The 24,750-nt window shown below is 43.2% G+C and overlaps 1 protein-coding gene across 2 annotated transcripts in view; it reads right to left on the bottom strand.

The window, feature by feature from the left end:
* The window catches only part of COL5A1 (collagen type V alpha 1 chain), a 248,110-nt gene that overhangs the window by 48,592 nt on the left and 174,768 nt on the right, over positions 1–24,750 (bottom strand). For both annotated transcript variants that reach the window (XM_084649659.1, XM_084649658.1), the window contains exons 28-37: positions 23,176–23,220; positions 21,414–21,467; positions 19,179–19,286; positions 18,279–18,332; positions 15,237–15,290; positions 5,336–5,380; positions 4,225–4,278; positions 2,634–2,678; positions 1,396–1,449; positions 705–758 (exon numbers count right to left, since the gene is read on the bottom strand). In XM_084649659.1, coding sequence (XP_084505785.1) covers positions 705–758; positions 1,396–1,449; positions 2,634–2,678; positions 4,225–4,278; positions 5,336–5,380; positions 15,237–15,290; positions 18,279–18,332; positions 19,179–19,286; positions 21,414–21,467; positions 23,176–23,220 — 567 coding nt within the window. The remainder of the gene's footprint in view (positions 1–704; positions 759–1,395; positions 1,450–2,633; positions 2,679–4,224; positions 4,279–5,335; positions 5,381–15,236; positions 15,291–18,278; positions 18,333–19,178; positions 19,287–21,413; positions 21,468–23,175; positions 23,221–24,750) is intronic.

Genomic DNA, 24,750 nt, shown 5'->3' with positions numbered 1-24,750 from the left:
CATGGACAGTTTCCATAAAAGTCCAGCAAAGAGCTGTCCATAGAAATAGACTATCTTTCCCCTCTTAAGTGGCAAAGGCAAGATCAGAATTGTAGATCACTGGAGTTACAGAGGGAGTATGACCATTGGGACTGCCTGGAAACCAACTGGTATGATTTTGCATCTTTTTCTCCATTTTCCTATACTATAAAAGCAAGTGCCAACAATATGATAATTTCTTACTTGTGTTATTCTGTTGATACAAAGATGACCTCAATAAATTTTTACCACTCTAGAGTGGAAGTTGAAATGTCCTAATCAGAAGTCAATACCCACTTACCTGATCCTGCAGCTCTTACACATGCAAATTTCCCATTGATTTAAGTGCAAGTTATATAAAAGTGTAAGAGCTGAAGGATTGCTCTCAGTGTATCTGTTTGCTGGTGTCTTCTCTATGAATGACATAGGGTGATGGGGGGGAGGGGAGGGACAAAGAGAGAGAAAGAAGCAGAATGCGTGGTCTTCATGCAAATCATCATTAGACTGACCTGTCCTGCTCAAAAAGATGTTGATTCCCATAGATCTTCCCATGTAGTTGAAGAAACACAAACCATTGGAATAAAACATGTGGCAACATCTCCTCAGCTACACAGAAGGGTTTAGATGAACCAACCAGCAAGACAGATTCAGGACTAATGATCTACCCAAGGTTTCCAGCTACTTACAGTTTCACCTCTCTGTCCGGGGTGACCGGGCAATCCATCCTTCCCTGGTGGACCCTAAAGAAGAAAAAAAGAATGACAAGGAATTTGAACAGGTTTCCAATAGTACCCTGTTAAATTGTACCATGCTGGTTGGTGTGTGTATAGTGGTACCAACGCTCTCCGCCGGATGGAATCAGATCTGCTCATGTGTTTAGACCCAGTCCTCCAAAATGCCGAATACCCTCAACTCCCATTTGTTTCAATGGGATGTGGCCTCATTCAGAGCCTTGCAAGAGCTGGCCCTTTTTCACAGACCCTCCAAAGATGGTGAATCCAATGGAGAGTCTTCCTTTGGATTAAAGGGTGGAGAATAGTCCTGACTCCACCCGAGGCAAGGAAATCAACTCCCAAAAGAGCTTCTCTGGGCACATCGCTGTTGTAGGAGTAAAGGTGATGCAGAGAGAGGGCTGATGGTTTTTAAACGCTATTGAGTCCTTAGGGAGTGGATTGTATATTACTAGTAGCACCTTGTTTGGTTAGTTAAAATCCTAAACTGCTGCGCTATTAACACGGGTGCCTCTCAAATGCCTTTCATTGGGTATGTAACCACTTGTCAGTGAAGAAGCTAAGACTGAATTCGTGAAGGTGATAGCAGCTGGATAGAAAACACCCAGCACATTTCTTTGCTCATTCTGGAAGGAGTGTTACTTACAGGGGGGCCTTTTGGTCCAGGAAATCCAGTTGGTCCTTGAGGTCCTGGCGGTCCCTGGGATGCAAAATAATCCAGTAAAAGTGCATTAGATGTAACACACATTTTATTGTGAACTATTTCAGGAGTTTGGAAAGCAAATTGACAAGAGACATGTAGCACTTGCCCTGCAACCAAAGAAATATCAATAACACACATACAGTAACTGAGTAAACTTGTCCCTTAAAGGGAGTGCATGAATGAAAAATACCTCTGGGCAAAAGTACCAAAGCCTTTGGTCTAACTGGAAAAGGGGCTGTAAATGATAAGTGGGTCTTTAGGCCTATTGATTACCTCCTCGCATTTCTGCAATGAGATCTTCTCCCACCATGATTGATGTGGAAGGTAGATAGGAGTTACCAAAATCTGTATCTCAAACATGTTATGAAAAGACTTACAAAAACAAATTGGTCTTGTGACTTTAGGGCCATTACTCTCTGCAACAGTTTAACTGGGGAGTATAGAATATCTTCTAGGCTCTAGTAATTCAGCATGTTTACAGGTTTCAGTTTGGCTCTTGACTTTTTTTCTTGTCATCAACAATTCTCTCCCTGCCCCACTCACTCACACACAATGTCAAAGTTGGGGGTATGTAACTAAAGAATAGAGACATTGTTTTATGTGAGGAAGATGAACGCAATTTTGTTTTTGCCCCTGGCAAATAGACAATTTACGGGCAGGAACGTAGAAACAAAGGAAAAAAAACAAGACTCCCCTATTGTTTGGACTGTTCTCAAGCTATACTTTGTAGTGATCACCTGGAAAAGGGACACAGGAATTCTAAAGGTGCCATGCCTCCACAGAACTAGAACCCAACTTGGTTAATAGACGAATGTGGATAGGTCTTCCTCCCTCTTCCTTTTCACCATGGGTGACCTTCATCCCTACAGAGTCTGGCACCCTGACTATACACCGCTGAAGTCTCACTTCAGCCCTGTCTTGAAGGGACAAGTGGGATTTAAGTGGTACCTAGGCTTTGTGTTGGCTGCCTGCACAGGGTTGAAATATTTTTAACCAGAATTTCACATTTTTGAATGACTTTTGGTGAGATGTCCACAGATCCCAGTTTCAGGTAGGTACTGGCAGGACTCAAGATCAGTTTTGTGGTTAAAGACTGCCTGTTCTAGGCATGCTTTTTCTTCTTTGCTAAAGGAACAGCCATTTCAGTTGTTTCTGCTGTAGCCACATCTGGCTTATCTTACCCTTTCGCCAGGAGGACCAGGGGGCCCATCACCACCAGAGTTGCCCTTTTAAGAATAAATAAAACATGGTATTAACCATCATTTCAGCCACTTCACACAAAGATCCTAAACAGCACCAGGCGAAATGGGGCAATCACTCAGCTTCTGTCCATGATCCTCTCTCCACCCCCCACATATATTAATAAAACTGTATCGGAAACAATAGCCTATAATAAATGAGCAACAGACTGATTCACCTTCCCCCTGGCTGGCCCCCTCCGAACCCTCGCATTTCTGAATACAAATATAGAATAGATAATGCCAGTGGGCTTAGGCGATTTCTACCAGATAATAGTCTCATTCTGTGAAATAAATGCTGCGGCAAAGCCGAGGTACTTATCAAAAATTAATGTTGACATGAAGCCAAGACATTTTTATCTTTAAAGCAGCCAGTGCTGCTGTGACAATGTTTCATTACAAAGGCTTTATTTCCATTATGCCAAGCGATTGATATTCACTTAATCAGTTTATCTAGCGGATTCTGGCACAGCAGAGTGGCTTGCCCAGGGTGTAATTGACCCTCTGACTCCTGGTTGGCTGAGAGAACAATGTGTATTGCGTATGCCAGCCAATCGGAGACCATCAATTTTCATAAACAGCACTGTTTTGTTTAAAGATTTCTACAGTTTTGGTCATCTAAAGTGGTTCCTGTTACCCTACGGTGAAATTTGCTCCTTTCTAGAGGGGCCAGTAAAAGGTCTATGCATCACCTGAAGTTCTACCTAAGTCCTCACAGAAAGGCTTAAGTAGGATTTGGGCTGGTTCTCAGCATGGGGGTGAATCTCACCGTGGGGGAATAAAAGCTCATGAAGAAACTGAGTTCATGCACTAAAGGCACACACTCTTCCCCCACCACAGTGTGAGCCAGTAACATTTTCAGGTGTCCGTAACTATCAAGATACCTTACACTCAATTTACAGTCGTGTGTCGGGTAAGGTGTCAACGTCCCTCCAGACGAGCGTTTAAGACCAGCTGAAGTCTGGGGCCCGGACTAACAATCTGAAGCCTGATTTTGTTGTTAAGGAGTGTTATTGCCCACCTCAAGACTGCAAAATAAGAATGCTGGTGTGTTGTTTTTTAAAGAATTTTTATCAGATAATAACGAAGTGAATAGCTGACAAATTCTGCTTATTATGAAAAGAAGCATTAAGTAATAATACTACATAGCACTTCTATTTAGCCTTCTCGCAAATAATTTCAACATGAGTTAATAACACAAATTAATTAAGTCTTCCTATAACCCTGTGAGGCAGGTGAGTATTATCATCCCATTTACAGATGGAGAAATGAAGGCAATTTACATGACTTGCCCAAGGTCACATTTTTGGGTCAGTGGCAGTGCTGGGAATAGAACCCAGGATTCCCGGCTCATAGTCTCTGACCCGGAGACATTTGGTTGGGTCATGATTGTTAGTTACTCTAGACTTTCATAGTGGAACATTTTCTCAGGAGGAAAGGAATATGGATAGTATGGGACCAGAAATTTTATCCACAGCTGTTTCTTAAAACACAATTATATTTTCAATTACACTCAAAGTCTCCTAAAACCTACCTTAGGGCCAGGCTTTCCAGTGCTGCCCCTCGGACCTCTTTCACCACGTGGACCCTTAAAAAGACACAAATGAACAAGTCACCTAACGTTCCAGCACTTCCTGCTGCACAAGTGATATTTTGATTCTCAGGCCCTGATCTAGCATAGAAGGGAAGCACATGAGTAACTTTAAGACAATGAGTAGTCCCACTGAAATCAATGGGATGACTCATGAGCTCAAATACTTTGCTAGATAGAAACCTTAGCATGGGCCAAGAAAACCGATCTGACTTTGGTAAAATCTCAGTTAGTCAATTTACCGAAGCAAAAGCCAGGCCGAGGTTCCACTACCCCGAAACCATCAAAATCAACTAAAGAGCCAAATCCTGCTCATTTTATTCACAGGAATAGTTCTACAGACTTCAATGCAATGACTCACATGTGTAAAACGTGCAGGGTTTGGGTCAGAAGATTTCAGTTACATACACTCGCTATAATGGTTTGGATCTGGGTTCCATTCTAACCAAACCATCAATGTTCATGGGAGGTGAGGGAAAGGAAAAAGAGAGGAATTAGGCTAAAAATATTGCAGTTCTGGCCCATCTCCATTTGACAGACATCCTAGAAAAAATCAAGGCGGGAATTAAGCTCGTTCATATCCTCAGCCTATACAATCAACACATGTCCACTCAAGACACTGGATGAAAGGCTGACTCCATTGAAGTAAATGGCAAAACTCCCACTGACTTCCATAGAGCCAGGATTTCACCCACTGATTGACATCAGTTCAGGATCTAGTCACAGTGTATGTTTCATATTTTTAAGTGGAGATGAACCACATTTGGATACCTGGGTTTCAAACTTGCCTAAAATCTAAGGGTTTGGTTTTGGTTGGCCTTTCCTATGGACAGAAAGCAGTTAGCAAAATTCAGATCTAGATCTATATTTCTAAACACCCCCAGTTGCAGGTTTTGGCTTGGGTCTTCCACTATGGGGAGATTTCTAGACACAAAGGTGCCTAACTCCTAATGGTTTTCACTAGAATTAGGGCACCTATCTAATTCTTCCACCCACATTTATAGTCTTAGAAACATGCCTTTGAAAGGTATTTTTAGGAAAAATGCATGATTACCGTTGGACCTCGTTGCCCCCTTGGACCTGGTTTGCCAGGCGTACCCTGGAATCAAAGAGAAGAAGTCTGTAACCAACTACACAACATTTATGGCTGTGCTGCAACATTCATTCAATGGCCGAGCTTGCATGGAGTGAACACACCTGTGGGGTTCACTGAACAGGAAACAAGCAGAAGATGGGCCCCAACAGCTTCTGAGACGCACTTTCCTTCTGATTTTTGTTTTTTGATAAAAGGAAAAAAAGGGTCACGCAGTCTGAAACCTCAAATTACATTTATTTGCCTTTTGTGATGTTTGAACAGGCTAGATTGTAATGTGAATGCTCTGATGAAACTTGACATGATAATTGGAACTGACGGGTAGAACATCTGTTTTTCTCCTCTCTAATCTATTCTGCTGTACAGGGGGGTATTATCTTTCACAGAAGGATACAGGATTTTTTAAAAAAAATTTCTCCTGCACAAGAGTCTTTCTTCACATGCTTACAATGACATAACAAACAGGTAAATTCAGAGGAACAGCTATTTCTAGAGCTGGTCAAAGAAATGTAAACCCATTTCTACAAAAACATGTTGACATCTGAAAGCTGCTTTAATTTCAAAGTATTTGAAATGGGTTGATTTAGGATTGTTTCAAAGGTTCCAATTGGAATTTTCAAAATTTGCTTTTCATCATTTTTTTGCTTCTTTTTGCTTTTAAATATTGCAAATGTTATCAAAATAGTTATAAAACTTTTTAAATCTACCAATCAAAACATTTCTAACACACTCAGGTAACACTGTTGATGAAAAAAGGCACTTTTTCGTTTAAAAAATGAAAAATGTTGACAATCTTTTAAATGAAAAAAGTCATTAAAAAAGGGCATTTGTCTATGAAACAAATTGCAGCCAGCTCTAGCTGTATCTCCCCTTTCTCTAGGGCACTGATGTCAAAGTGAATCCACTTTGAATCAGGCCCCTAAAAAGGATTTTGGCAGAACATAGGGAACAGTAGTTAAATGCCCAGCTAATGAGTCTATATCCTGACCTGATGAGACCACCTTCAGAGGACAGGGGACAGTTTATTCTCCAGGCCTATTCAAGTGTTTGGTCTCTTTACCAACTACAGTGCCAGTTAGTACCAGCTGCAGTCATCTGTCCAAGAAGGACTGACTTCTGTCCACCAATGAATCTCACTCCAGTGAACAGTCACCGGTGGAAATAACTGTTGGACTAGATATGAATGGGTGACCTAGCAGTGAAAAACACAGTATCCTATTACCAGGTTCTTGCACCAGCCAGTCCCTTTCATGAAATAGCAAATAAACAAAGTTAAAGAATAAACTTAATTACTTACAGCAGCTATTTCACTGTTTTGCTGATCTCCTCTTTTTCCTTTGCATCTACTGTATTGCACCTGGAAAGCTTGTAGTTCCGCCAGGCAATACTAAACAATGGTGGGCTGGATTGTATAGATGCATGAAGACTACAGGTTGATTTAAGTGCATGTTGGTAAGACTTGCATAGTTAAATATTTAGAAATGACAGCTGCAGTGCTGGAACCCTGACTGAGGCAATTATTTTATGCAACACAAGCCAATTAAGCTACCCCACATGTTTACACGCCTTTCTCCATCTTTGCAGACTTGGTGCTAAATAAGTCATTTAAGGCACTGTTTGTGCAGCGGTGACACAGCAGCTGGGTTATGAGAGCTGACAGATGAACTCAGTTTCCTGCAACAGGAGACTATGATTAAATCTGACAGGAAAAAGACAGAGATGGCTGGGTCCTAAATCTAGCATCATATTAAACTCCATTACCATGTGCCTAGAAGAAAACTGGTGGCCTTGTTCTTTCTCTCTGAAATCAATGTTCTGGCTAATGTCAAGGTATCAACAAAACAGCAGTGGGTTGAATCTTCTTATTTTGGTCCAATATTATATCTGGGCATAAGATTCAGAAGGAAGAGAATGAGTGACCTTTCTCCCATGGTGGCATTATAGGTGCTTAATTCCTACTTGAGGTTTTCAGCCCAAATTCCACCATCTTGACTTCACTTATTTGGCATTTATTAACCATCAAAACAGGTGCTAGAGCATGTTTGGAGTCAGTTTGTTTTTAAGTCTACTAAAATGAGCCGTGTCGTATTCTGCTTGTCATGAATTCACTTTTCCTGGAATGATCATCACTGTAACACTTCAACAACAACAACAAAAATGAAGAAATTTCCTGTCTGGCTTCTCTTTAAATATAGTGGGCTAAATTCAGACATGGTGTAAGTGGGTACATACATTCCCATTGCTGCCTATCCCATATGATCCTTTGTTAAAACTGTTGAAGTTATAAACAATTTTTGCACTGCTTTTCACTATTGCTAATCATTTATACAGCACTGTGTATAGCTATTATTACTAATAATTTATATAGCACTGTAAAGGCACACTGGCCGAAGTTTTTCAAATATGTGTGCCCAAAGCAATCCACCTAGGACACGATTATTATTTAGACACCTTTAGACATGGGTTTCAGAAGTGCTGAGGACCTACAGCACCCATTGGATGAGGATAATCTGCTAGGACTTCTTGTTCTCCTACTGAGCACTGTGGGAACTCACTGACTGAAAATAGGCAAAGGTGAATGGAAATTTGCCGATTAAACTTCTTTTTGTTGAAACCGAACTTTCCCCAGAAACGTAACAATTTCAAGTGAACTTTCATTGAGAAGATTTCTCAGGTCCAGGATGGAATTTCTGGTCCAAGAGAGAGACCACAATAGCCTGGTGGTTAGGGAACTCAGTCAGGAGGTGAAAGACTCAGATTTAAGTCCCTGCTCCAAATCAAGCAAATAGGAGTTTGAACCATAGATCTCCTACCTCGCAGGTGCATACTCTAACCACTAAGCTATTAGCTATCCTGGAACACATCTTTCTTGCAAAATTTTTAAAATGTCTTAATTTCATTCTACATCAAAACAAAAACAAATTCAAAAACCTCAACATGTTCTGCACAAACAGAATTGTTGTTTTCCAGCCAGCCCTATAAATCAAGCCACTTAGTTGGGTGTCTAAATATGGATTTATGGTGAGATTTTCACACTGCCTAAGGGAGTCAGTGAATCAACTTCTACTGGCTTTCAATGGGAATAGGAGACAACTGTTTTCAGTGCTTATGAAAAATACCACCCTTTGGTGGCCAAGTTGAAACAATGAGTCTAATCCCGAGTCAGGATGCATCATGCGAATAGAGGTTTGCAGCCACCAAGACAACTGAAATCCAAACCCAGGGCACATTTGTAGAAGCAAGCCCTCATTGAAACATCTGTGCTTCTCTCCACACCAACCAAGATATTAATAAATCTATTTATTTGTACCATTTATAATTTATTGTTTAGTACAGGAGTGAACACAGAACCTGGCTGTAACCTGAACAGTAATAAAGACCGCGCCAGCCCCAAGCACTTCCAATCTGTGTATTATTAGTATTTATGATTTGTGGTATCCCCTAAAAGCTACAGCCGATATTGTGCTAGATGCTGTACATGCACAGAGTCAGAGACATTCACGGCCCCAGTGAGATTACAATCCAAACAGACAAGGCTGGGGGGAAAGGCAGCATTATTATTCCCATTTTATGGATGGGGAAAATGAGGCATGAAGAGTTTAAAAATGACTTGCTCAATGTCACAGAGGAAGTCTGTGGCAGAGACAGGTATCGAACCCAGATCTCCCAAACCACAAAAGCCATCTTTTTCCTCAATACCGGCTGAAATAGTCTCTAACTCAAGGCTAGAAACAAGGCTACCCTGAGAAATCCAGGTATCTTAGAAGGTTGTTTGCTTGTCTGTTGTGATTATTCTAAACTCGTTTCTTTTGGGTACCAAGGAAGCAGTGATTTGAATGAGGAGAGTGCTGGGGGCGGGGTGGGGGGGTGCTGTCAGAGGAATAGCAGAGTCAGGGGGCAGCTGAGAGGAAGCTGTAGGGAGGGGAGTACAAGAAAGGAACACCTGGGGTTTCCAGGCTAAATCACTGGTGGAGCACATGGACCTGTTGACTAATGTGACTTTTTTTCTTAAGAGGCATTGATGATTTTTCATTTGTTCTGAGTGCGCTTGGTTCCAAATCCGTTTGGTCCATTGGGAAGGACGGATACACAAATAAATGCTACTGTGTATGTTTTAGTCCCTGTGATTGCCCTCTTAGAAATGCCAGTCTTTCTTCTTGAATAACGAGGCCGCCTCCCTTTGACAAAATCAGCTCAAGGTCTTTCCCAGACGAGATGGATTTAGGCCCTGTTTGCTAGCAGTAGTAGTGCAATTGCACATCATTATTCAGTGCGTTTGACCTCGACCTCTCTGAAACACTGCTTCTTACTGAAGCTCAAAGGAAATGTATCTGCCACACAAAACAGAACTTAGATGAAGCTACTGTCTAATGAGCGTGCTGCCTGCTATATGCACTTGTCAAAACTATCAATATATTCAACATGCTAGAGCTAAAGGAATTCATAAGATGCCAAAGGTTCTTTTTTCTGAAGTTTCATGGTACTGTTGTGTAGTTTAAACAGTTAGGAGAGGTCTCTCAAGGGTTGAAAGCATTCACAAATCTGTATGTTTTCAACAGCACTGGAATTCAGCGGTCAGTAATGGAGGTCAGAGAGGTATGCAGGTTCTGCCGTTGGTGCTTATATGTTTCAGGTTTTGTTTTTTCTTTTTTTTTTTTTTTTTTTAAAAATGACTCACGGAGCCTTTCGGTAGCTTAAATAATGAGCATTGGAAAGACTAGGTCAGTCCCTGGATGATGAAAATACCATAGATAGTTGCCAGAGGGAAATACAAATAATAAATAAATAGAAAATCATGAAAATCAAATACAAATTCAATTTGGATTTATTCCAATTTACTTGTGAGCTACACCCAAATGCAACGGCCTAATAGGAAAGGAAATCTGTCATTTACACTGATATTCCCTTGTCACTGGTGCTGGGACTCTTTCTTCAACCACACAGGGTTCAGGGAAGCTATAATATCATCATTGAGCCCAGCAAAGACTGAATATATTTTACCAAAGATGCTTTCTTAGAGCAGTACTCCCAGATTTGATTTCATGTATGCCATGTTCTGTTGTTATTTTAATCCATAAACCAACATCTTCCTTGGGAGCGGATTATTTTCAGTCAAGCTGATTGAAAAACACCAAAACCCATGAAAATTTTCATCAGTGTTTCGCAATTGCTTCCAGCTGTAATTTTGAGGAACCCAGCCATTCTGGATGTACATTAGGCTGCTTCATATAAAGAACAGATTTGTCAACAAGTGCTGCACTCCTCCCAATACATACACACGCTAAGGGGTAGAACTAGCTTTACCCGCTGAACCGTTTGTAAAGATGGTTTAAAAGGACAAACAGCATGCAGGGCAAATAGATGTAGTGGTGATATAGCCAAAAAAGTGACCATGTAAAAACAGCATCTTCTTATTTAACAGTTGATCCCAGTAAGTGGAATTCATCCCAGTATGAAGCCTACAAACCATTTAAGTTCCATTTAAATGCTTCTTGAAGGCTTATGTGGGCATAGGCCTTGGGCTGGCTTTCCTGCATATAGTATTCACCCCTTCTCTCTTCAGAGTCCTAGCTACACTTCTTACTGCTGTTTGCCCCATAGAGCTGACTAGCCATGGAAAGGTATCGATATCAGATTTGTTAGCGAAGTTTCAAGCGCAAAATCTTATTACGGGTTGATTGTAGCTTAACTTTCCCATGCTATGTGGAGTTTCAACTACAGAAGCCATCTCTTTTTTTAACGTGTAAATTGAACAGATTAGATCTGGACTTGCTGGGACAACAAACAAGGAGTAGCACAACATCATTGGGAAATAATCACTTTTCAGAGCAGAAACCACAACTTTTTTTTAAACATGTCTCAGTTTTGCACATTACTTTATTCCTTTTCCTGGACAATGAGTCAGGAGAGTTTAGCTCTCCCCTCCTGGCCACTCATTCCTTGGCCCTTTCAGTGTTTATATGGTCAGATTTCAACCTGAACCATCATATGTCTTTCCGCCTTTTGAAAGAGCTCATCCAATTTGACAGTAATGCAAAAATGGTGGAGCTGGATATCATGGTGGAGCTCTGTGGATGAGGGGAGAGCAGTGGACGTGTTATTCCTTGACTTTTGCAAAGCTTTTGATACCGTCTCCCACAGTATTCTTGCCAGCAAGTTAAAGAAGTATGGGCTGGCTAGATAGAAAGCTGGCTAGATTGTTGGGCTCAATGGGTAGTGATCAATGGCTCCATGTCTAGTTGGCAGCCGGTATCAAGTGGAGTGCCCCAAGGGTCAGTCCTGGGGCCGGTTTTGTTCAATATCTTCATTAATGATCTGGAGGACGGCGTGGATTGCACCCTCAGCAAGTTTGCAGATGACACTAAACTGGGAGGAGTGGTAGATATGCTGGAGGGTAAGGATAGGATACAGAGGGACCTAGACAAATTAGAGGATTGGGCCAAAAGAAATCTGACGAGATTCAAGAAGGACAAGTGCAGAGTCCTGAATTTAGGACGGAAGAATCCCATGCACCGCTACAGACTAGGGACCGGGTGGCTAGGCAGCAGTTCTGCAGAAAAGGACCTGGGGTTACAGTGGACGAGAAGCTGGATATGAGTCAATAGTGTGCCCTTGTTGCCAAGAAGGCTAACAGCATTTTGGACTGTATAAGTAGGAGCATTGCCAGCAGATTGAGGGACATCATCATTCCCCTCTATTTGGCATTGGTGAGGCCTCATCTGGAGTACTGTGTCCAGTTTTGGGCCCCACACTATAAGGAGGATGTGGAAAAATTGGAAAGAGTCCAGCGGAGGGCAACAAAAATGATTAGGGGGCTGGGGCACATGACTTTTGAGGAGAGGCTGAGGGAACCAGGATTATTTAGTCTGCAGAAGAGAAGAATGAGGGGGGATGTGGTAGTAGCCTTCAACTACCTGAAAGGGGGTTCCAAAGAGGATGGATTTAGGCTGTTCTCAGTGGAAGCAGATGACAGAACGAGGAGTAATGGTCTCAAGTTGCAGTGGGGGAGGTTTAGGTTGGATATTAGGGAAAACTTTTTCACTAGGAGGGTGGTGAAGCACTGGAATGGGTTACCTAGGGAGGTGGTGGAATCTCCTTCCTTAGAGGTTTTAAAGGTCAGGCTTGACAAAGCTCTGGATGGGATGATTTAGTTGGGGATTGGTCCTGCTTTGAGCAGGGGGTTGGACTAGATGACCTCCTGAAGTCCTTTCCAACCCTGATATTCTATGATTCTATGATCATTTCTGGAGCACTGAGAAAAAAAAAAACCCTTCAGCTTTGTCTAAACCGAAAGAATTATCAGAGTGCTGGAGATAATTGGGTGGTGATTGCACTGCCTGCTTGCTCCAACTCCACATTGCATTAAAAAAGGGACATCAAAAGGTTTGTGAACCCAGCAGTCCCATTGTAACTCCTGATGGAATAAAATTAGCAAATGAAACTAAGGGGGCCCAGATCCTCAGCTGGTGTAAACAGGCTTGGCTTCCCGCAACTACAGTGCTGGTGTGTCAGTTTACACCAGGTTAAGATTCTGGCCCTGGGATTTTCTTTTTGCATTTCAGATAGGTGGCTTGGTAATTACAGGACCACGCTGACTGAGACTCGCCTGTGGTGAGAGCTACCTTATTCACGCCTCCCTCCATCCCAGTGCAGCCGCGTGGCTCATCAACTGAGTCCCTGCCGAAGAGCGGTGGGAGGGAAAAGGAGACATATTTGTAGTTCGCAATCAGGAGATGAAAATTACTCAGTGGAAGAAAAGAATAAAAAAATTCCTCAAAGATATAAACTAAAATTAGGTGGCACAATATTAATGCTGTGCAAAGTAATTTATATTCTCTGCACTCCCATCCAACATGCCTGTTAAAAGTAATTTGTATTTAAATGAGAATAAAAAGGAAAGTAATGCTACTCACTTTCCTAAACGCCCCCTCTCCCCCGCCCCTGCCCTTCTTCACTGTGACAGATCCGGTGCACAGAATGACTTTCTACTTGTTCTCTGAATCATCTAACCCAAGTTTGTTTTGCATGAAATAGACTCTTTATGTTAGCTGGCCAGTGCCCTGATAGTCCTTCATTACAAGTGATGGGCAAATATCTACAGGCTTAGAAATCTAAGTTTGCAGGTGAGACACCCACATTTTAAGGATCTGATTTTGAGCTCATTTGCTGAGTTGTAAATCTGAGATAGGTCCATTGAGTAAAGGGAAGATTTTATTAGAGTTGCTCCAGATTCAAGCCAGTCTAACTGATCTAGCTCCAGAAGCTTATCTGAACCACTGAACACCTCTTCTGCATAATCAGATTGAGAAATGGGCTCCTTGATCAGCTTTCCAGTGCTTCCCATTTCTGTTTGGGCCATGTGGCATTTCTGTTTACAAATAAGAGTGTAAGCATTTGTACCGCACCTAGCACAAAGGGGTTCTAGCTGGGATCAATGCCTTTGGGCTTTATGAAAATATAAATGATAAATAATAACACCAGCTCCCACACAGGAATCAGGAAGTGCAGAGGCACTGGAAAATTAAACATACATTTAACAAAACCTTTCAACTCTGAATTTTGAACCTAAAGTTAGGCTCCTGGTGGTCCATACTGCATCGGAACAGATTCACCCATCTCTAATCATTACTGTTAACTAAAAAGTTCCTCATGCCCAAAGCAGCATTTCATGGTGTGGGAAGGATCAAGATTCAGAAAAAGCTCTTGGACTATCCAGAGGGAGAAATATCCAGCATTTAATTGACAAGCTGCTGTCTGCACTGTTAGTTGCCCTGTTACTCTCTCAATAGCTGAACTCAAAATCCTTTCTCTACTTTCAGAGCCTGATGTTCCCAGAGTCAATTCTGATGTCTTCACAGGGGCTTCCATCCGTTAGACTGAACAGGTGAGAGAGAAGAGGGTGTTCTTTGGTTTGTCATGGACAGGTGAGCTTCTTGTGACTACAGAGAGGGGAACCTCCTCTTCATATAAATTGATCAGCTTTCAGTGTGACAGTATTTCCCTGTGTGCATGCAGGTCTCTTGGCCCTGGTCTACGGGGGGGTTGGGGGGGTGTCCATCTAAGTTATGCAACTTCAGCTACGTGAACAACAACAAAGTCCATTCAGAAGGGCCAGTTTTCACTTGCCAGACATCTCTACCAGGTGAGCCTGGAGATTCTGAATGGCACAAGCCTTTCACGATGGAGCATAGAATAGGCCAAAGTCAGCCCTGGTGAAAGCAGGCACAACTCCCCTGGAGTCCATGGAATTACAGCAGCACTGATTTTAGCCCAGGATTTGTCCTGCTATGACATCACATTTATGATCAGTTGTGACCAAAGGGGACTTCATTGCCAGGATTGAGGGGGCATGAGACAGAGAAGGCTCTGATTGCACTGGACTGGGCTAATGCATGTGAATATGTAAGGAACGATTTTGCTTAACATTTAGACCGTGTAAATTTCCTAGGCAGCTGGTTTGTTGTGCCAGACAAGTCCTGTTAGTGGCATGGAAATGGAATGAAAGGGGATTATGTCTGAGGATGTTGGGTGGCTGAGAGACTGGAGTCTTTTCTTTTCTTTTCTTACTGAAAACTCTCAAACTGGTTAATGCAATGGCCCCATCTGAGCTGACAAAGATTAATCTGGCTTTCATTAATGACTTTAGACCTTTTCGATGCTATGTTATTTAGCAGATATCTGGATTTCATTTTCTGCTCGTCCTCCAGCTCTGATCCTGTGAGCTCATTCATGGATACTGTATTTTCTCATGCTCTTTGCTCTATAGCATTGTTGATTGGAATAATCACTTCAAGGGTTTATCTCCAAGTTCATTGGGTTTTGTGTGAAAATCAGCAAAGCAGCCAGACAAAATGGCTCTTACCCTTCCACCCTTCTCTCCGTTGGCTCCCGGGAATCCTGGGAATCCGATTGAACCCTGGGGGGAAATAAACAAGAGAATGAGCTGAAATTGGCACTGTTCTGGTCTACTATTTTAGAATGAGGGCCAGATCCCTGTCTGGTGTAATCTGGTGTAGCTCCACTGATTATGATGGGACTATGCAGACTTATGACAGATAAGCATGTGGCCTCGGGTAGCTTGCACTGCACCCTGATCCAAAGTCCACTGATGTTAATGAGAGTTCCACTTATTTCAATGGGGTTCAGATTGGGCCCTGTATGATCAGTACCTGTGGTTTACATTGGGGTTAGACCAGTGGTGGGCAACCCCACCAACAAAGTTTGTTTACATTGACGGTCCGCAGGTATGGCCACCCGCAGCTCCCAGTGGCCGTGGTTTGCTGTTCCCGGCCAATGGGAGCTGTGGGAAGTGGTGCCTGGGGGCTGGCTGGGCAGTGCAGGAGGTGATCCCCACAGTCCTAGGAAGGAATGGGTTAAGCCAGGGCAAAGGGGCTGGCTGGCATTTGCATGGGGCTTGGCTGTCGCTAAAATTGCCTGGGGCCAGGAGAAATTTGTGGGGCTGAGTAGAGGCAGTGGTGGGGCCGGCAAGACTGCTCTGCTCCTTGCTAGCCATGACATTCCGCTGACGGGCCAAGAGCTACCCGCTCTTCAGCCACGAGCTCCTGATCCACAACCACATGGACATGGGCTTCTGCAGTTACACAGGCTCAGATTCGGCTGGGCTTGAGTGACAAATGGCTGGGCCACCCACTTGAGACCATGCCCCTGGTAGGAAAGCTCATATCCATACTCCTCCCTCAGTCCCCTGTGGGTTTACAGATATGTTCTTGTGCTTTCACGCCAGCCAGAATGTGGCCCTCAGTATATAAAGAAGGGGCATGAATAGGGGACAATACTGCACATTGGCTTAATATGGTTAAGAAGTGGAGCATGTTTTCTAATGAGTTGGTCCAATGTTCCTTACCCAGAACGACACCATTGCAGGGTACAACAATAGCGATCACCTAGGTCAACCATTTTTAAAGCACTTCAGTGACTTGCGAGCCTAAGCCCCATTTTCAAAAGTGACTCAGGCATTTAGGAGCCTACATCTGATTCAAAGCCAGCAGGACTTGTGTTCGGAAGGGCCAATTTTCAAAGGCATTTACGTGTCTCGAGATGCCTAGTGGGATTTTCGAAAGCACCTAAGGTGCTTAGGTGCCAAACTTCCATTGGGAACCTAACCTGCTTACTCACATTTGAAAATCTCACTAGGCATCTATCTGTATCTTTAAGTGCCTCAATACAACCAAAAATTTGTCTCTACTTGCCTACATCACTTTTGAAAATAGGTCTCAGGCTCACTGAAAAATGTTACCCCTAATCTTTCCTTTTCCGATGCAACTGTATAGAGAGTAGCTGTTGTTGCTAGTTTTCAAATATGTGTTAACAGACACGCAAAAACCAACCAACCAAACAAAAAAAACCCCCACAAACAAACACAAAATGCAAATTAAAAAACAAAAACAGGAAACAATCTTTTGTGGTTAATTATGTCTCCAGTGTCAAGCAAGCCTGGTTTTTCAAGCAATTAACATGAATAATAAAATATGATTCTTAGGGAAAAATTAATGTTAACAAAAACGTAAGTTCCCAAAGCCACCGGGGATGATAAAACCAGGCTGCAGCTTTTATTCTATGTACCAGAACTCTCGGTTTTAATTTTAAAAAGAACATTTGACACCAGCCCAAATGAAGGTGGGCGTGTAGATGAGATACAGAGGATGCCTGCAATTCTGCAAATGGCACTTTTATTTTAATTTCAAGGAGACTTCGCCTCATTAGTTATTCTCCTCAATTAATTAGTTAACAGTAGTTCAGAGCTTTGAAGACGTAAAGCATAACGTGGGGGCTAAGTTTTTTTTTTATTATTACAAGCCTAAAAGTGCGCATGCACTTTGTTGATTTCTATATATCAAAGGGTTCCCGCAGAGCCCTACAGGGTGGGGGCCCACAATCTTTTCATTTTCCAATCCTCTCTCCCAAATGCTTTGCCCCCTACATTAACCGAGACTAAAGAAACATCAGAATCAATAATGTAAGCTACACCATGTGAGAATCTGTCCCTCTTTTTTCATGTTTGTAAATTTCTCCCACATATGAGGTACCAATTTGAAGCATTTGTTAGATGGTCTACATTGTTCTCTAAAACCTACGGAAGGCTGTGCATTAAAGAGTTAAACATACATGGCAAAACCTGACTTTCCATTGCCTTACATTTTGTGTGGCCATTTAACCCAAGCAAAGTGATCTGATTTGCACTCATTTTATACAGGTGTAATTGACTACACAAGGCAATGGAGAATCAGACCTGTAGGGCGTGGGGCCACTCATTTTACTCATGTAAACAGCTTCTACTGACTTCATACTTGGTTAAATACTCTGGATCAGTGGTTCTCAACCAGGGGTACGTGTACCCCTGGGGGTACCGAGAGGTCTTCCGGGGGTACATCAACTCATCTAGACATTTACCTATTTTTACAACAGGTGACAATAAAAAGCGCTAGTGAAGTCAGTACAAACTAAAATTTCATATAGACAACAACTAGTTTATACTGCTCTATATACTATACACTGAAATGTAAGTACAATATTTATATTCCAATTGATTTATTGTATAATTATATGTTAAAATGAGAAAGTAGGCAGTTGTTCAGTAATAGTGTGCTATGACACTTTTGTATTTTTATGTCTGATTCTGTAAGTTTTTAAGTGAGGTGAAGACAAATCAGACTCCTGAAGGGGATACAGTCGTCTGGAAAGGTTGAGAGTCACTGCTTTGGATGACATCCTCCACTGGTTGAACCAATGGTGCTATACTGATACACCAGCTGAAGATCTGGCCTTGTAGGTTTATAGTGATAAAACAGAAAGCTGAGTTCAGCCCATTTCCCACAACTTCTCATGGACGATATCTGCCATGCTTCCCGGAGAGGAGTTTAAAAACAGTAAAATGAAAAATTACCTTCGGACCTTGCCTTCCTGGATAACCGGGGAGCCCTGGAACTCCGAGTTTTCCCTGTAACATAATTAAAAAACAGAATGTAGTGTGCATTTTGTGACTGTTTCACCACACCACGTTCAATGGTAATCTGGATTGTGTAGGCAGATTCAATAAAGGTTTGCATTATGCAAAAGGAAACACGCTAAGCTTCATAGTAGTTCAGACGTGAGATCAGACCACACGAATACCATGAAGCCGAAGATACTTAAGAAGCAGTGGTACAGTCAAAAGCCCCTTCTCTGCTGGGAAAAGCCTTCTGTTTGATTCCTCTCTCTCACATACAGCAGGTCAGGGAATCTTTTTTTTTTTTCCATGTGAAAAAATGGCAACAAAAAAAAAAAAGGGGGTTTACACAGAATACCTGCCATAACCCTTAATATTTTCAAAACTGGGGGATTTCAACCAAAACCTCAACATTTTCTTCTAAAACCATAGTTTTGTTTGCAACAAAATCCCATTTTTTGGACAAAAGCTTGTAACCAGCTCCACTCTGATGGTGTTGAATGAAAGCAGTGACTCTAGAGCTGGTGACAGCTGAACCTGCCTGAGTCTACCCAATGCAGCATGGCTGTATCCTCTGGGTCAAGTGCTTCTGTGTGTACCAGAGATATCAAACAGCACCACACCCCAATGTCTTCAAACAAAATACAGATCGCCCCAAAAATCCACCTCACTTCCCCGCCCAAAAAGAAGACTCATCTCAACCTCCAGACTCCCCCATCATCAACCATCCCACCATCCACCAGAGAATATCCCGGGGAAACAGTTTGGTGCAGCACACTGTAAAACTGGGCCGGCCCTGGCTATTCTTGTCTGCTTTGACTGGGCATTGAAGGACAGTTCCAGCTTTAGCACTGTTACCTTTTCCCCCGAAGGACCAAGAGGACCTGGATCTCCATTAGGACCTCCGCGACCTTTAGGACCTTCAGGCCCATCTTCACCCCGTGGGCCGGGAGGACCAATCTCACCCTGTTAATCAAAAGGGAAGTGACGATGAAGACGGCACTCATGCAATCTCATGTCCCAGTAAAAATCACCTGAGGCTGGCAGGAACGTACACACAGCTATGTTCCATCTCGCCCTGGCATCACTAAAACAACTTGTGGAGAAGTTAAACCTTTAGCCAGTCACTGCTCAGACGAGATTGTTGTGCAGTAAGTTAGAGTGTTATTAGAACAGACATGCTGCTTTCACTCACATAGCCTGGCTATTATTTCCCAGCACAGCAGTCTTTCCCTTCACTCCAATTATCCTCTCTAATACCAGCTCCCCTCCACTGAAATAGCTTTCATTAGCTCTGGCTCCTATGAACCTTTGTTTTCGCTTCCTGATCTCCAAACCATGAGTTTATATGCATGCAACTCCTGGGAGATATTATAATTTAGGGCCGACCTGAAAAACTGCAGAAGAAAGACTGGTATGAAAGCCTCAGCCTGAAAGTCACTGGGAAATTAGGCCAGGAACTGGCTTGGCAGTTAGCATTGTGCATGGTTACAACAGAAGTTTTCACAGTGGAAACACACAGGCAGCCTGATATTTTGCTCACAAGTAACTGAGATGGCACCCTATTTGTCTGCAAAATTCTCACGTAGCCCTTATCTTCAAGCAGCTTGGTATTTATCATAAAAAACAAACAAAGGACCTTGCTAGCAGGCAGCAGGGATTGTATGTTTGGTGAGAACGGCTCAGGCAGATACCTGTTTGGCAAGGTATAATCATCATGAGATTCAAGCCTTTTAGCGTGGTCTGCCACTAGGTTAATTTCATCTACGAAAAGAAGGAGGTGGGGCTGGAAAAGCTTTCAAGTGATCAACGGAGAGTGACTTTAAGATGATGTTCAGAATGGGGCCCTTGGTATGGCTCCAATGTATTCTTACATGCCAGGAGCGATGGTGGATTTGCTTTGCATTTTTTACAAGTCATCAAACAAAGAGGATTTTTTTTAAACATGTCACAAATTACGGTTGTCTATCACTCCCTTGGGTCTTCTCACCCAGTGCCTAATATCTATTAATGAAACACCAAGCTAAGATGTGCTTTATTGTTCAGAAAGGAGTGGCAAGAATGTCTCCATCCATACAACGCCGAGGGTGGCATGTTGACAAAACCATTTCATAGCTAGCAGATCCCTGCACAGGTGTGCTATGCAGCTGCTGTCTGAATCTCTGTGTTAGTTTGGGCTGATGATTTGAAAAGCTTTTGATGCCAGGCAATGTGCCCTGCTGCTAAAGATACGTGTCTAATATGAAAATGCACCCTTGGTGGTTTTCATAGCCCTGTTTTCACTTCAACTGAAGTGCATGCCTGGTGACTTTAGACTTTGTTCCAGTGCTACGGAACAACATCCGGCTTAACAAATAAAGAGGATGTAACGTTATGTGGGGGGAAGAGATACTGGAAATAAATAAATGATCCTGCAGGATTCGCAGGCATCAGGGCTGCAAGACTGGGTTCTATGTTAACACTAGCTTTAATTTTACTACTGATATGGGGATAAAGAATTGAGAGATTTAGACCCTCCTTGATTCCAGCAAGTCTAAGATGCCAGGGTTCCTATATAGCAGCTGAATGTACAGAATGGGTGCAGAGTCTCATCATGACCCAGTCTAACTTTCTGCTCTCCACTGAGCAGATCTCATGAGTGAACACAGGAGTAAGCATTACAAAGATGATGCAAGAGTTTGCTGCCTGCAGGACACTCCTTTCCAGGATACTGGTGTGAAATGAATTCTGACGTATTCTACCCTGGGACAGAATCTTTATATACCAGGCACTTATCGGGAAAACACCAACAAGGAAAACCTTCTCACTCTCCCTTGAAGCTGCAATAGAACAACCATCGTGTTCCAACCCAGAGAGAGCTGCATTTCATGATGGCACAACACCACAGTTATTTAGTGCTTATGAGGGACTTTCAAAGCCCCGCCCTATTATTATCATCACTGAATGCTAACATGCCTGAAGAACCATCCTCATTACAAGAGACTGATTTCAGCCAGAGCCAGCGTGAAGGACCCTTTCCCAAATCTGCTCTCTCTCTCTCTCTCTCTGAGGAAGATGCATTCAGCCTACCTCACCACCTCAGCAAATACTCACCCGGTCTCCCTTGATGCCCATGTCACCTTTGAAGCCAGGGAAGCCATCTTCACCCTGAATAACAGGAAGAGAAAACCAGCTGATTGTCCAAAGGGGATACTGGAACACAGGTCAAATATAAGCTGTGACATTCTGCACCTTTGGGGAAGAGTAGTGAGTGCTGAACAGGGTCCTGAGGGAGGGAAAGAACCAATTTCAGCCCCCCGGTCAGCTGCTGCAGCAGAACTGTCAGCTTATGCACTCTTCCACAGCAGGGGCAATGGCCAGTGAATCCATGCAGTGGCAGATACACTCCTTCCCTTGGCCACCATGTCACTGCCTCCCTCTCCCTCCATGGCAGCATGAAGGCAGCCTCTGTGAAACTCTGAACTGGGGGTGCACAATGCTTGTGTATTTCTGTGGCATCAGGGCATCTCTGTACCTGGGGGAGGGCAAGATGGGCCCACTACCCCCCCCCCCGAAAAATTGCACATCACCTGTGCCCTTCTAGAGGGCTCTAGAGGTCTTCAATGCACTCATAAAAATGTAAGAATGATTCATGGTGAGAACAACATATCCATGCAACTCAGCCAAGCTGTAAGTGCTCAAGAGCCTACCTTTGGGAGTATCATATCAACAGACAACTATAATCCCACTGGAATTACAAAGGTGCATTCTCCAACCAATCACACCTTGGCTCCCAGTAGAGAGCATCTGCTCAGATGGTATAAATACCAGCAATTTACCGGTACTGGCAACAAATTATTTTGAAGAATAACAGGGTTTTATTTTCACGGAGATCATTTTACATCATCCTTCCATGAAACCTCAAGGACAGTAGTAATATTTCTTTCAGCCAAGACAGTTTAACTGCAGAGCTCAAATCGATACTGTATCAACTCCTAGAGCAAACCCAGGAAAAGACTAAAACACAGACACTGTAACCAAAAACAACTTTGGATTCTGGAAGGTCCCTGTGGCTAACTCCTTGCCTCTAATTGCCAGCTCTGCTGCTGATGGACTATCAGGTATGAAAAAGGAACATGAGGATACTGAGGACTGGAACAGCAGAGCAAATCTCCATCTCCTGATATTGCTTTGGGAGATCACAGCTGTATCCCTGAAATATAATCTATATTTTTTCTACGCACATTCTACTTTGTCAAACTCCTTTGTAAAATAGATTTTACAAGCTGCTCCAATGGCTGGTCTTGGCAGTGTATTCCATACACTGTATTCCCTGGGCCAGATTCAGATCTTTCTTACCCAGATGTAAATCACAAAGAATTCCATTTATGTCAGTGGATTTTCCCCTGGCTAACAATAAAAACCAGAAGGCTTCTCCTGGACAAAGGACTTCTGCTAAAATGTTCACTGAAATGATTTTTGTTTGCTATTCGTTAGGAAGCATTGTGCTTCAGTTACCTGTGTAAGGGGGAAATCCAACATGAAACCAGACTCCCCTCCCTTCTAAGGTATTTAAATTATAATAATAATGGCTGGCCTGAGCAGTTAGGCCAAAGATTGAGTAGGTCATGGAGACTCCGTTACTCCCAGCTCAGAGCTGAGACACGCTGGCTGAGCACTGTGGAGGATGTCTACGCTAAGCCTACTCTGTGAATAAATAGAGAGCAGCTGTTTCTGGGACTGTCAGTCCAGCTCCATTCACCAGAGGAAATATTCATACATGTACGTCTCACGGGACTGGATCCTACATTGGCAAAGCAGGTCTGCAAAACTGCACACCCACGCAGCCTTTCTCCAGCGGACCGGGGTAACTCACCTTTTCACCCTTAGTGCCCTTCAAGCCACGAACTCCATCTGCCCCCTTACGAAAAAATACAGAGGCACGTTACAATGTTACACCTGCACAAGGTAAAGCATACACACAGCTAGAGCTGGGTGAATCGTTAACAACAGCGAATTTTGCCTCGCTCTCTCTGCTGCCAAATTGTAGCATTCACCCCGCAAAGCGTCTGCAGATTTCTGGCTCCTTTTTAGTGCGACGCTCGCCTCCGTTGTGCATTGGCTGTAGGGGTGAATGAATGTGACCCAAAGAAACATCTACAGGGCAGCTGGAAACGCGCTTACGAGCATGGGTAGACGGACACACATTAGCTCCACTCAAGCCAGTGCACTAAAAATAGCAGTGTAGCCGGGGGTAGCATAGGCAGCCGCTTGGGCTAACTGTCTGAAACCAACCCCTCCCAGCACACTTGGGTGGCTAGCCCAAGCCACCACTCATGCGATCCCTGGCTATCCTGCTATTATTAGCCGGCTAACTTGAGCAGAGCTAGCACATCTGTCTATCCGCACTGGAAAGCGGGCTCCCAGCTGCAGTGCAGACGTACCCTTGAAAGTCAATGGAAGAATACTCATTTATTTCAACGGGGCCAGGATTCCTCCCGTTCGTACTGATCCACCGCTTGAGGTGGGACTTCAAACTCAACAGCAGCGATTGCGTTCCGAGGGCCAGATCCTCAGCTAAGTATGAACGGACATAACCCACGGCAGTCAAATGAAAATGTTCAGGACCATTATTAAACCACCTATTCAGCTGTATATGTCTGACAAGGGCAGATCAGAAGCATTCTAACTTGTGCTTAACGTTCATACGGTTTATGGATGGTCAGGATTCTGGAGAAAGGCATTACAAGGGGCTACAGCTGGCGGTCTCTCGACTGAGACTCAGTTTGCCAAGTGCCCTCTTGTGGTAAAAACACATTATGCTCCCAGCCTGATAGAATAACTCAGCACAGCAGTCATCCCTCCACCGCCCAGCCAGCTTTGAAACCAGGATAAATCTTTAGCGCAACTAGGATCTGAAGCAGCATAATGTAACCTATGATTGCCGCTGTATGAAATGACACTAAATGGACACTCCTAAGCACTCTGCTACTTCAGGCGGCCTCCAACAGCTGAGATCCTTAGCACTAAATGGATAGGGTGAAGAAGACGTAATCTTCTTGACGATATTACTCATCTCGGGATTCAAGAGACAGAGTCAAGTATTATCTAGCACTATGTTCCTTCCCCTGGAGTTGACTTGTTGATTGATTTAGTTGGGACTGGTCCTGCTTTGAGCAGGGAGTTGGACTAGATGACCTCCTGAGGTCCCTTCCAACCCTGATATTCTATGATTCTATGACTTGTCTCCTTGTTTGCTTTTATCCTCTACTCAGCCTCCAAGCCATTACATCTAATCAAAACACTGCTGACACCAAGATCCACGACACAGTTGGGAAAGCGGGGGGTGGGGTGGAAGAGATCGGGAAAAAATGCAGTGAATGTAAAGCTAAAATCAGCATGTGAAAGCATGAAGCCTGGGAATACCTGTCCGTTACTAATGCAGTACCAC

The sequence above is a fragment of the Lepidochelys olivacea genome (assembly GCF_965140295.1).
Source record: "Lepidochelys olivacea isolate rLepOli2 genome assembly, chromosome: 16".
Lineage (NCBI taxonomy): Eukaryota > Metazoa > Chordata > Testudines > Cheloniidae > Lepidochelys > Lepidochelys olivacea.
This window is presented reverse-complemented; position numbering and strand designations above follow the sequence as displayed.